The sequence below is a fragment of the Barbus barbus genome (genome assembly GCF_936440315.1).
Source record: "Barbus barbus genome assembly, chromosome: 24".
Classification (NCBI taxonomy): domain Eukaryota; kingdom Metazoa; phylum Chordata; class Actinopteri; order Cypriniformes; family Cyprinidae; genus Barbus; species Barbus barbus.
Window position 1 is genome coordinate 27,237,326 of NC_136752.1, and position 13,284 is coordinate 27,250,609.

The window sequence follows — 13,284 nt, forward strand, 5'->3', positions numbered from 1 at the left end:
AAATAAAACAAGGATATGAATATCATGATGCTTTAAACTCCTTTGATGGAGATACAGTGGGAACCAAAGGTCTGAGGCATTATATATAGCATTTTTCCGGTTTCAATACAAATTATATTACCAGCATTTCATTATCTATATATAATTATTTAATATAATTTAATTATATTATTAAAAAATGATGTTGTATAATGTAAAACATTCAATTTTATACATTTTTTATCAAAATGAAAATTGTATGTATATATATATATATATACAGTATATACACACACACATATACACACACACAAACACACATGCATACATATATATATACACAGACATATATGTTTATATATATATATATATATATATATATATATATATATATTATAATTTAGTTTTACACTATTTAAGAGAATTTCAGAATTATAGAATTAATTAGTACCAATAATGTTTATTCATCAATTTTTTTATTATTGAAAATGAATGATAAAAACATATATAATTATATAGAAGCTTATATATATGTATTCCATCTCTAAATGAAAACATTCCCGAATTTTTATAAAAAGCTTTATTGCAACCTGACTGTGGGGCCATATAAAGAAACAGTACAGAATATTCCAAGCAGTTTCTAAAACATATTGGAACTCAATATTGCATTTTTGCTCATTAGTCACATGATTATAAAACCCTTTGGTTCATTGAGCTGAGCCATTACTGAGAGCTCAAGTCACCTCAGCGAATAGAGTGCTGCACACCCTCATTCAGATAGAGATGTTTGCAACTGGACCATGTTACATCTCACGTTACCTGCCGGACATGCCTGAGCTAACACGAGAGGTAAGCTTTGAATAAGTACGAAAGAAGAAGCTAGGACAGATAAGGACCAATAGTTCACTCAGATGAGAACATTTACACACATTCTGCTAAACAAGAGCAGGACGGTACAAAAAAAAGTTTGCCCAGAGTTGTAATGACCAACTTTTTTCCAGGATAGTTGTTTTCAGGGTGTGCCTGGTTTGATTTGATATCTCTGTGTAAATATCTACTTGCATGGCAACTGATGTATACATATGCTTAGATCTACAAATAGAAGTGTTTAAATCTACAATAAAACTTATGGATGGTTTCTGACTCCGTATTTGAAAACTGTGCTTTATAGACTAAAAACATAAGCATTAGGTTAAGATGATCCTATATCTCACCTGGCCAAGACTTCCCTTTATCAAATGTTCAAATTACTTAATAGGCTTTTAATTATGAATCCAGGCAATTAAAGGTATAGTTCACCCAAAAATAAAAATTCTGTCATCATGAGTTTCTGTCTTCAATGGAACATAAAGATATTTTGAAAAATGTGGGTGACTAAACAGTTGCTGGTCCCCATTGACTTCCGTATGGAAAAAAATACTTTGAAAGTCAATGGTGACCAATCAGATGGGTTACCCACATTCTTGAAAATATATTTTGTGTGTGTGTGTGTTATATAGATTTGGAACAACTTGAGTAAATGATGACATTTTTGGGGGTGGGGTGCACTGTCCTTTTAAGGCCTGTTCACACCAAGGGCGATATAACTATAGGCTAATGATAACTATGTAGCTTTAATAAGCGTTCTAATTCAATTAGAAGTCCAAGCCAAAATGATAACGACACATGGGAACGATATAGTTGGAATCACTTTCTAACGTTTTGCTCCAGCTGATGAACAATAAAACATTGACAGCTAATCAGAATGCATTATGCTTTAATTACTACGGACCTTTAAATCAGGAGACAACATATCTGCGCATGCGCGTCTGTAATAAACCTTATCGGTCGGCGTGGACTCTATAGTTGTCTTTATAGCTATCGTTCTTGGTGTGAACGGCACTTTAGGCTTGCCTTCTTCTTAAAATAAAACCAGATGTTCCTCAAGTTCAACACACTTTACTGTGTGACCAATAAGTTAGTAACATTCAGTCCTGCTTCAAAAAGAGTAATAAAATAATAATAAAAAGATTTTGAAGTGCTGAATTCAGTCTGTTTAGCAAACATGTAAATACCAGGCTATTCATTAAAATTAAACTAAATTGCCAAAATGTAAAGCCTAACTTTTTGGCGTTGTTATTATAATTATAATATGCCTATTATAATAGTCTAGTTATTTTAGGAAAATCGAACAACTAGCCTAATAAGTGGAAAGGTGATATCAAATAAACTAGGCCTATAATAGCCCTATAGCCTACTCCAAATGAATTAGCCATCAAAAAATCGGAAAATTAGATTAAAAACAAATTACAAATAAGTTTAAATTGCAAATACAAGTGTATTAATTCAAGTTCAACATTCAAAAAAGTAATAATCTGGAAATATCCCGTAGGCCTAGATGACTGATAGTTGTTTTACTTCTTTTTTTCCTTAGTTTCACGATAAAGCATCTTATTTGTTAGCTACTTGCTTAATTTAATAAACTCTTATTTTCTCTAATGAATTTATTGGAAATATTTCGCACATAGTTTATGTTTATAAAAGTTTATAAGCTTTTACAGTTAAGGTCACATAAACGGACTTGCAACAGTTTGATTGGATCGACTATCTGTTTATTTGTATGGTTGTCAGAGCAGATCTTCTGTCGTTTGACAGCAAAATCCCACATAATCTCTCTGTAAACATGTTATCTGTGACTGTTGAGCAGAAATCAGCCATTGAATTGATGATACGCAAAAGACAGCTCACTTTTGATATGCCTTTATTAAGCAGAAATGAATTTATAAAAATAGATGTGAATATGTGTATTAGACTAGGCCATTCATTATCATACAGACAAGAAAATGCGATGGCATGGACAGTTTCATTTAATTTCCCCTCTAACAATGTTGTTTTTTTTTTTTTGCTAACAAGAAAATATTCAAACAAATTGCAGCCCATTTATAACAACAGCCTGACGCTAAATTTATTTGCACCAAACACAAGAAAAAAAATATCTACTGCAAATATTGCAGAAATCCTCTGTGGTATTTCCACAGCTTCAGATCCCACTTTTCCATAATGGCGTGAAACATTCAGGTGTGTTTTTTTCCAGAACTTACTGCTGAGTGACTTCTTGAAGCTGCACATGAAGGATGAACAGATGAAAGTTATTTTTCTCTGGTTGTCTTTGTGTTTTTATGACTCTGAGAGTCCATGAACGGCGCTCAGACCCTCATGCTGCTGTTTGCTCAGAGGACCCTTTCTTTCTGCAGGAGCCAAAAGAGAGGAGTGTTTATGTAGCAAACAAGGTGTAAATGAGCCATTCAGCTGTTTGTAAAGGCTATACTTCCCTTACAACGTCACTGTGATACACTGTATTTGTTTGGGGTACATTTAAGGTACAAACTGGCAGCTGTGGTACAATGGACGGCCACAAATGTTATAAAAGTTCATTAAAATCGGCCTAAAGTAATGATGTCAGAGTAACACAAGGAAACAATGCAATAAACATGAGCTAAATAACATAAAATGCTAAATAAAACACTCCAATGCACAAAATAAGAATGAGAAGATTTTTAATAAAATATAAACAAATATAATGGTTTCGTTTCACCACAAGCGACTGCTTTTTACTTGGCTATGAAAAAGTAGCATTTTACAGTTAACATTGATTTCTTAACAATATAGGCTTGTTCTGTACATAATAAATTTTTTTATGTTTTAAAGTAAAATACATGTATTTTAAATATTGCATTATTATTCATGTAGGAGTTACAGATTACAAATTGCAGATTTTTTTTGCAGCGTTTTTACATTCCTTTTCAGTTAAAATGTCTAATTTGTGTATGTTCATTGCAAGATACTTGCATAAACATTTTTACTATTATTATTAGTATTTATTTCGTTTGTTCATGTTTTCATGTAAATTAATGAGAGACAGTCTCACCTTCTCGGGGCGGGTTTTTGAAGGATATGGCGCTGTGCAGGTTAGGGCTCTGTATCATGGTCCCGGTGTTTGGGTGGGTGAGGCTCGCGCCCTGAGACTGCCAATGCCCGTAGTTACCGGCGTGCCCACCGTAAACACCGTACTGATTAGTGGCGGAGTATGCGCACGCAGGAACATATCCCGATAAATTTGATGAACCCTAAAAATGTCAAACTAAAGTTTATTTTTATATTAGCAACAAAAAGAACGACAAAAAACTATATTATATTGTGAGAAAATTAAATGCAATTCACAAACTAGTGATAATTTTTAAGAACTCTTAATGATAACGCATTATTCTATGACATTTACAAGATCCAATTTGACAATTTAGAAAAGTAAATGATGAATGAAAAATAAATAAAAGCAACATTTGCACAGTCCCCTCGAACACTTAAAAATAAGCAGATTCTTTATTGGAATCCATGATTCCATGAACTTTTAAACTCCATCGAATTTTTTTTAATGCACAAAACGTTCTTTACAGTGGTTCTTAAGATTATTCAAATGTTCTGTATACTAAAAAAGGGTTCTGAAAGATTCTTTGGGGAACCAAAAATGGTTCTTCTGAGAAAACTTTTACTTTTAAGAACGTTTGTTTATATTGTGGACGAAATTGGAAATTAAAAATGTCCGCGTAAATTATGCACATGCTAAAATAAATAAACCAATAGGCCTAAATTAAAAGTTCACCTGGGTGTACTTAATGTCACTTTCTATTGGAGGTTTGTCGATCCCGTTGACTCCGTGAACAGAAGGAAATGAAGGTCTGTTAATGCCCGTCCAGTCCTCCATTTTCGGCTGGTAACTCTCTGTCCCGGCAATAGCTGTAAAAATTAATTAAAATAAAACCGGTTTAAATATTTGCAGCTGTTGCACGTTAACAAAAAACAACAACAAATAAAATAATAATTGATTATGATTTCAAGATGCAGTCTAATCTTGGAGTAAAACCTAAAATAAAGAACTGAACTTCAAATTGGCTCAGGCTGAAAATTATACGGGTTTCTTCTGCAAACAACACTGCTCACATTTAGAAACAGAAACACTACAAATGCATTATTAGACTATTGTGAGAGCGTTTGAATTTTTAGTTTATTAAATTAAATTAGTTTCACACGTGAGCCTCAAATTCTGCTCAGCAGAATCTCACAGTGATGCCTGATGCCATAAGAAAACCTTTTCTTTTTATTCTCTGCAATCATGCTTTAAACACTGACATGAAGAAAATAACATCAATAACGTTTAATCTCCAAACAGCAGAAGTTACACATCAAGAGTGCAGAAGCAATGCAACATTAATAATCCAGATACATAAAAGATTCCCCAAACACCTCTTCAGTCTCAATTTCTATATGCAAACACGCTCTCATACAATATTTGCCAATATTGAAACTTTTGCATTGGATGACAAACTGCTAAGACATTAGAATTACAATACTTGATAAATGAATGCGTTTTAATATTCCCATTAATCGCATAAAAAAATTGTAAGGTTACAAAATGGGATTTTCACAGCGATGCCATAGAAGAACAAGTTTTACCCAAAGAACCTTTCAACTCACGCTTCTTCTTTTTTTCTTCAAGTGAAGAACATTTTAATAATCTAAAGAACCTTTTTCCACTGTGAAGAACCTTTTATGGAATGAAAGGATGTAAATGTTCTTTTTTGGAACCATTGATGCCAAAAAAGAATTATATTTTTAAGCGACTAGGCCAGGATCTTGAACCCAGAAGGTGTATTTACCTGCGTGGTCCATGTAAGCCCGTATTCCTAATATGTTGCTGACGGTGTGAACGGAGGGCCAGCCCCGGGACAGGCTGACAGACACAGCCGGAGGACTGCCGAGTTTGGAGCCGGTTGGAGACATGGCGTTCTGGTAATACGGATACACGGGATTATAGGAGATCTGCGGCGGAGACGGTTTGCTGTCGTACTGACTCGGCTGAGACAGGTTCCCAATCTTATTTCTCAAAATGCGACTGATGGAGCTCACAGACGGAACGTTATATTTGTCGCACACTCCGTCGGCCAGCAGTCTGTCGCGTATTTCCCAAGCGAATATTCCAGGATCGCCCTCTTTATAATCCCGTATGCTCTTCACCACGTTTGGCGTCGTGACCCGGGGTTTACTCCCACCGATAGCACCGGGTAAAATAGAGCCTGTCTCGTTGTACCTGGCCAGAATTTTGCTCACACAGCCATGAGAGACCCGGAGTTGTCGGCTTATGTCGCAAGGCCTGATTCCGAGCTGCGCCAGTTCGACGATCCGGATCCGGATGGCGTTAGGAAGAGGCCGGCCATTGACAAACACCCCGCCGAGCTGATTCACCTCCCCGTACGTCTGATCTGCAAGAACCAAAAACTGTGTATTCAACATAATCTAACGAATGCAGTGTACACTCTTAAAAATAAAGGTTCCAAAGGGGTGTTTTTCTTGCAATGATGCCATATAAGAACCATTTTTGGTTCCCCGAAGAACCTTTCAGTGAACAGCTCCTGAAAGAAACATTTTGAAGAACATTTTAAAAATGTAAAGAACCTTCCTCAAACCTTTTCTGAATTCGAAAGGTTGCAATGGATTTTCAAAGCTCTTCATAGAACCATTGATGCCAATAAAGGACCTCTATTTTTAAGAGTTATAGGCCATCATAATTTTAGTAGCAGTTTTCTTGCACCTGTTATGTAAATTAAATCATCGCTCAAAATAATAAAAAACACAAAAAATGAAAGCTCCACGATTTAACAAAGAATCTTATAAATATCTGTATTATTATGAACAATTTTACTGAATGGTTTCTTTGAAATTCAATGGGTTTTCTGGCGGTTCTTTAAAAAAAATAAATTGGGCAATGGGGAATAAAAATAGCGACTATTCACACAAAAATTGTGGATCTTAAAAACATCAAGATTTATTTTTAAGAGTAAAAGCGCATGGTTGTAAAGTAATCGACTTTAATCTAATGTAGCCTATTTTTTTCAAAGAACCTTTTGTGGAACGTAAAGATTCCATGGATGTTAAAGATTGTTTATGGAACCATCGATGCCAATAAGAACCTTTCTTTTAAAGAGTGTATTATTATTATTAATCATTTTCGTTTTTATTCCTATCTGAGAGGCGTCCTTCTGACTAGCTATAACAGATCAAGAGGAACTTACCCATTTGCATCGTGATATTTCCCTACAGGGGTTTAACTGTGCTGCTGGAAGTCTCGTGCAGCATTGGAGGGGTCTCCCTGTGTCTCCAGTTAAGGACTGCCCTCTCCTTCGTTTTTACGGCTGTAGTGTCTGAGTTTAGGACTGGGCAGCTTTTTACAGTAATCTTTAATGCACTTCAGAAAGTCTGGCTCGTGCGCTCAATTTGACGCGTCACGAGCATCAATCACTCTAGACAGCTCGTGACTCCGCCCCGTCTCCAGGATCTGCCCCATCACGGATATGCAGCTTCAAAATGTAGGTACTTTTCCTGCCATTTTAGGAGTGCCTTCATACGATAACATATCTGAAAATATGGTAGGCTATTTTAAGGCCTATATTCAAATGAATGGAAATGAAAGTGGGAATTTATCTTTAATAAGCCTGTATATAGCCTAATGCATGTATTTTTTTCTAGTCTTTTATGTTTTACTGTTGTCTTTAGGAGCCTCATGTAAATAAAGCGATGTGTTAAAATAGAATATGCAGACAACGCGATGTCAATGTGAAACTAACAGTATAATATAGTAGGCTACACAGTATTATTAATTTATTATAGAAAATATAATAGGCCTATATGATTGTAAAAAATATAATCTAAAATAATTGAATAAAACAAAATGACTTTCTATGTAGATTAAAATGTTATTAAATAAAATATAATTATACTTCCAAATAAAAGTATACTTCCCGCAGGCGCACTGTAAAAGACCCACTAAAATTACATATTTTAGTTGCTCAAGCATTTTAAAAGCGACAGAGAAAAAGTAAAGGTGCCTCCAACTTTGCTCTTATTCCAAAAGTTAGAAACTCTGAAAAAGAAATAGCTAAACACTTAAACTGAATGCACATTACAAACATGGTTATTAATGTAACCTCAATGGATGGAAACTAAGATGTTATAAATGTTACTTACAATAAAAAGTGACTATGCATGAGCTATCACAGACGCAGTGGGAATTTTGTCTCAAATTGGAGAAAAAAGTATGACAGCATTGCTCTCTTATGGTGTATTTAGGAATTACAAGCAGCAAGTGAAACGTGTTCCCAAACACCATATAACACGTAGTTTTATTGGGTGTATTTGTTTGCCTTTCCACAAAATAATGAACTAATTAGCATCCTACTGTAATTTATATTTTATTGATTAGAAATGTAAAAGTTGAATCACTACAGGGACAAAACATGGTCTATATAAAGGTCAATTTAAACATTCTAGGTCAATGGGATTTATTTATTTCCATTTATTGATTTTGATTAATTGATCAACAATGAAACACAACGACTTAAGGAATTAAATAAAGTTTGTTATCCAGTAGGTGGTGTGCTAATAAAAACTAGATTTTTTTTCAATTCTGAAATCTTTATGTTACCACCCTTACCCTATAGACCAGGGCCCATAATTATTATTGTTATTAGTTTTTTACACTGTACTGTATGCCCGCTTTGCGTTTTAGGAATATGAATGCAGCTACAAATGCTGATGCCTTTTTCAGTGGCATATCAGAGTTTTCATATCAGATTTTTAGAGGCCTTTATAGTGAATAGAACCACCTGCCTCCTAATTAACATAACCCTTGTTATTTAACCCATTAGTCGGTTGTACATACCAGACTGCACCGAAAGAGGGAGATGACGAGAAAAAAATATTGCATTCCATAAAAGTGTCAAAATAGAAAAAAATGACCTATACTTGGAATGCAATAAGAAACCCTAAATGTGGGCAATTCGTGAGAAACCATGCACTTACATATTCTGATCACTTAAAATAACTAGAAATTACATTTCGAAACTCAAAGAGGAGTAGAATTACGATGGGTTAGAAAAATTAAAGTCACATACTTCTCTTACATGCAATTGACTAACAGATATTATCACTGCATTGTATAACCCAAGTTAAATAGATGTCTTGATGCTGATTACTATCTAGAAAATTTTATCAGAACATTACCAACAGCACATAAAATAATTAAAATAACATAGCATATAATGAAAACAAAAGATACAAATAGAAAAAAAAAAGATTTTAAAATCAAAGCTTTAAACATGTTGGATATATAGTTTACACATAGCCTAGAATATAAAATTATTTTACATTTACAGTCTGATGCCATAGAAGAATAGTTTATGTTCTTCTAGTTCTTTAGAAAATCTTCTGTGTAACCAACAGTGAATCCCCGAATCCTATTGAAGCAGTCCTGCAGAAATTCTGCTATCATTATATTCAGTCACTAGATGGCGCTCTTACCCAAGACAACGTGACATGAAATACGCACGCACACAAATCAGTTTTTTTTCTGTCAGTTTCTGTCATTTTGACCCTGCATTTTCTTTTTTTCCAGAAAATGCTAGCTAACATTATCCAATTAAAACACCAAGGGTATTTGCCCCCCTTTTGGGGGGATTTTCTTCCCACTATTTTACATTTGTGGTGTCCCGTGCCTACAAAAAGTGCTTATATATTTCCCTTTATGCTGTCTACCAAATATTACATGCAACCTTTTTGTCAACTTGTTTTCTTTGTATTAGTATAGGTTTTGTTTTTTATTTTTGAACTGATACGTCTCATTGAGTTTATGCACCTCTGTTTCTGTGTGAACATTGCAAAAATGATCTACAAATAATGCTTTTTCACTCTAAAACTGAGGTGAATAAGCCCAATAATGATACCTACGATCAATCAGTTCAAATAAATACAAAGCCAGTGCGCGAAAAGTTTATAAAAATATTGCATCCAGCTATTTCAGCTGTTTAACGCTCATGCATTTCAGAGGACACTTGTTTCTTCAGTTTACAACTTCCTCCTTGAGATTTGTTTCATAGGCCTAGTTTTCTTGAGAGCTTCATCTGCGTACAAGCTTTCAAATCTTCAATCTCAACTGTATTATTCCACAACAAGGACGTCTTTTTGACCGCAGGAAATTACTCTCAAATATTTCGCTATGAATGTCTAATTTGGTTTTTATAAGACAGTTAAAGCTCCAAACATGAACTAAGGCATCGTTCATTGAGGCCAGCTGAATGCCATGACAACAAGGAGCGCGCTCACTTTTATTTGACCAGTTTGGGTGTATTGTGCGAGGGCATCAATCAACCATTATTTCTGCGCCCCAAATAAATGCAAAACCTGATCTAGCACAAAAACTTCCAGAGGGAGCCTTTCATTGGTCTATTGTCCAGAGCTTAGCTGTTGGTTTGTAGATGTGTTTGCACAGTCCGACCACCCATGACGCACGCAGAGCCCACTGAACATTCACATCACATATACTGTCAGAAAGAGATCCAGAGACACACAAATCATTTCAGATGATATAGCCGAATAAATAAAGAGATACATTAGGCGTTCAGAGGTGCCTATAAAGCACAAAATACGGTTATCTGACCAAAATGATAATAATAAACTCTTTTAGACAGATGCACTCACACTCAATGTATTTTTATGCATAGAAATGATATGCATGCACATAGTTAGTCTTTGAAAACTGTTTGTATGCACCTAAAAATTGTTCTAATGAAAGAAAAATACGAAATAAAACAAATCGCCAAAAAAAATAATTTAAAAACAAATTTAATAAAACAAAAAAATGCAGATAAAGCACTTATAAAATAGTGAGTCAATTCAGGTAAATTGACACTCTTTTGACCATTGAGTTAACTCGCAAAAATGTCCCAATTAAACTGAATTTACCCCAAATTACTCCCTGCGTAACTTCTAAACTAAAACAAAATAATAGTTTAACCATAAAACTCTGCAACTGATTTAGAATTAATTTGCTAAACGTAATCGTAATACACCTCGGGCTAAAAAAATAAATACATGCATTGGGTTAAAAGAAGTATGCAGTGAAGTATGTCGATTTAGCGCGCAGTGCTTCAGCCTTCAATGTCAAATATCTGAATGCATCATTAACGAAAAGCTTTTAAGCGCCACACTAAGTATCAATGACCTACAGCGTAGGCTATAGCATGAATTCTGAAGGAGGTCAGTAACAGGATTCTGCTCTTGTCGTCAAATATGGGATGGTTTGCTTGATGAATTTGGCACTTGACTTAAGCTCTAAGCAAAATATTGGCCCAAAAGGTTTCCATAATTTAGCCACTTGCCATTTTAAACAACCCCATTTCGACGCTGGCAGCTCATCATCCCCAACATACAACGTTTCCGACCAATCACGCGTTGTAAATGTAAAATGCGTGCGTTTTTAAAGATAATTATAACGGAGGGTTTCCATTTGCGCCACGGACGCTTCTGATATGTAAATGAGTTTGGGTGGTTTATCTCCCCCCTTTTTCGTGTTTTAGTCGTGTCACCTCATCCCACTCGTGCATTTCTGATGTTCCGCTAGATAGAAGCTCAACTCACTATTTCACACCCGCAGAAAGTGCTCGAGCACTTGACTCCACCCTCGATCGTTTTGGACGCTTTTCGGCAGGTCCAGCACTCATCTACGACCTTAAATGGACCAGACTAATGGATTGGTTCGGTCAAGCACTGTAGCATCCGAGGAGCATTTGTGATCCGTGTGTGTGTGTGTGTGCGCGCGCGCTATCCAATCCGGCGGATCTTCATTTATAAATTACCAGAACGCTCTTGGAGAGATTCACTCTCACGGTATATTGGTTTGGAAAATGTCCCTAAATAATTCCAAGTCAGGATTCTCTGTCCGCGATATTTTAGACCTCCCGGACACGAGCGATGAAGGATCGGTGACTGAAGATACTGAGGATGAGGCGGATGAAGGGTTTTCTGGAAATCAGCAGCGCGCATCCTCTAGAGATGCGCTTTGGCTCGGCTCTCCATGTGGCCACAAATATCCATGTAAGTTTACGCGTTTTAATGATTTAAATAAACACTTAAAGCTGGTACTTTGTTATTTTAATGTCTTTACATTTTTTTTTTAAATATTCGAACCAAATAAAACAATACAAATGGCAAAAAAGTCTATTCAGTTCCAAGAAATGCATTAATCATGATCATGGGTTTTACGCATTTACGCAAGTACCCTCTTACAAATAAAGATTACATACTAGCGTTGGTCCCATAAAGAAACTTAAACAACTATGGAACATAAAGGTTCTATATAGTTGGAAAATATTCTTTAGATATTGAAACATTTCTCACACTAAGAAAAACGGTTATTTTAAGAATTGTTAAGGGGAAATATCGGTTCTTCTATTGCATCGCTACGAAAACTCCATTTTGGAACCTTATTTTTAAGAGTGTATGATGATCTATATTAAAAAGGTTTTTCATTTCTGATGACTCTTATAGGTTATTACTTTAGCCTACATTAATAATGACAAATATGCATTTTTTTTTAAATAATAATTATGTATTTTCAGCAGTGCCATCCGCATCTCAAGAGGATTTAACTCCAGAACTGTCCACGGATGAGTCTGTTGATCGGGACAGAGAGAGTTCAGAGGACTCGGGGAGAAAGCGCAAAAGGAGAATCCTGTTTTCAAAGACTCAAACGTTTGAACTGGAGAGACGCTTCAGGCAACAGAGATACTTATCCGCGCCTGAGAGAGAACATCTAGCTAAGGTCTTACAATTGACTCCAATGCAAGTGAAGATTTGGTTCCAGAACCATCGGTACAAAGTGAAAAGAGCCCGAGCTGAGAAAGGAACGGACCCATATCTGCTCTCTCCGCGCCGGGTTTCTATTCCCGTTCTGGTGAGGGACGGAAGACCGTGCCATGTTCTCAGTCCTCAGAACATCACTGCTACTGTTCCAGCAGCGGCACAATATAGTGCATTTAATATGAAGCAATTCCCTCAAATTCAACACTGTCACAACATCTGCTCCAGCGTCATGACACATCTGACATCTGTCAGTCATCTGGGCCACATGCAGCCTTGGTCCTGGTGAAGATCTTCTTATGGAGAGTTTTTTCTCCATTCTGTCACAGAGGGAGTTTTGGTTCCTTGCCGCTGTCGCCTCTGGCTTGCTCAGTTGGGGACACTTAATTTCTAGTGATTATCGTCAATTTGATTTCACAGATACTATTTAAATTAAACTGAGCTAGACAATGACATCTCTGAATTCAATAATGAAATGCCTTTAACTGAAAATTGAGTGTTTAATCTTATTATTATACATTGACACTCTATCCTATCTATTTGATACTGTTAAGTGCTTTGACACAATCTGCATTGTTA

At 35.6% G+C, this 13,284-nt stretch overlaps 2 protein-coding genes across 4 annotated transcripts; one reads left to right on the top strand and one right to left on the bottom strand.

Annotated features, from left to right (window-relative positions):
- Positions 1-2,551: 2,551 nt before the first annotated feature.
- Positions 2,552-7,271, bottom strand: LOC306843572 (paired box protein Pax-1-like). 3 transcript variants are annotated; one of them, XM_079375101.1, is made up of 5 exons: positions 7,086-7,271; positions 5,673-6,275; positions 4,619-4,752; positions 3,887-4,085; positions 2,552-3,206 (listed from the first exon to the last, which is right to left on the bottom strand). In XM_079375101.1, exons 1-5 carry the CDS (start codon positions 7,093-7,095, stop codon positions 3,136-3,138), a joined length of 1,017 nt encoding a protein of 338 aa, XP_079231227.1. In that variant the 5' UTR covers positions 7,096-7,271; the 3' UTR covers positions 2,552-3,135. The 3 variants fall into 3 exon arrangements, 2 of the variants coding, with proteins under 2 accessions (XP_079231227.1, XP_079231226.1); XR_013781849.1 differs by having other exon boundaries at positions 2,704-3,206; positions 3,887-4,099; positions 7,086-7,245; XM_079375100.1 differs by having other exon boundaries at positions 2,704-3,206; positions 5,673-6,425; positions 7,086-7,212.
- A 4,479-nt stretch (positions 7,272-11,750) lies between these two features.
- LOC306843581 (homeobox protein Nkx-2.2a-like) lies at positions 11,751-12,994 on the top strand (the record flags this gene model as incomplete). Its single annotated transcript, XM_079375112.1, has 2 exons — positions 11,751-11,940; positions 12,468-12,994. The coding sequence occupies 2 exons, from the start codon at positions 11,751-11,753 to the stop codon at positions 12,992-12,994; spliced, it is 717 nt and encodes a 238-aa protein (XP_079231238.1).
- Positions 12,995-13,284: the final 290 nt, after the last annotated feature.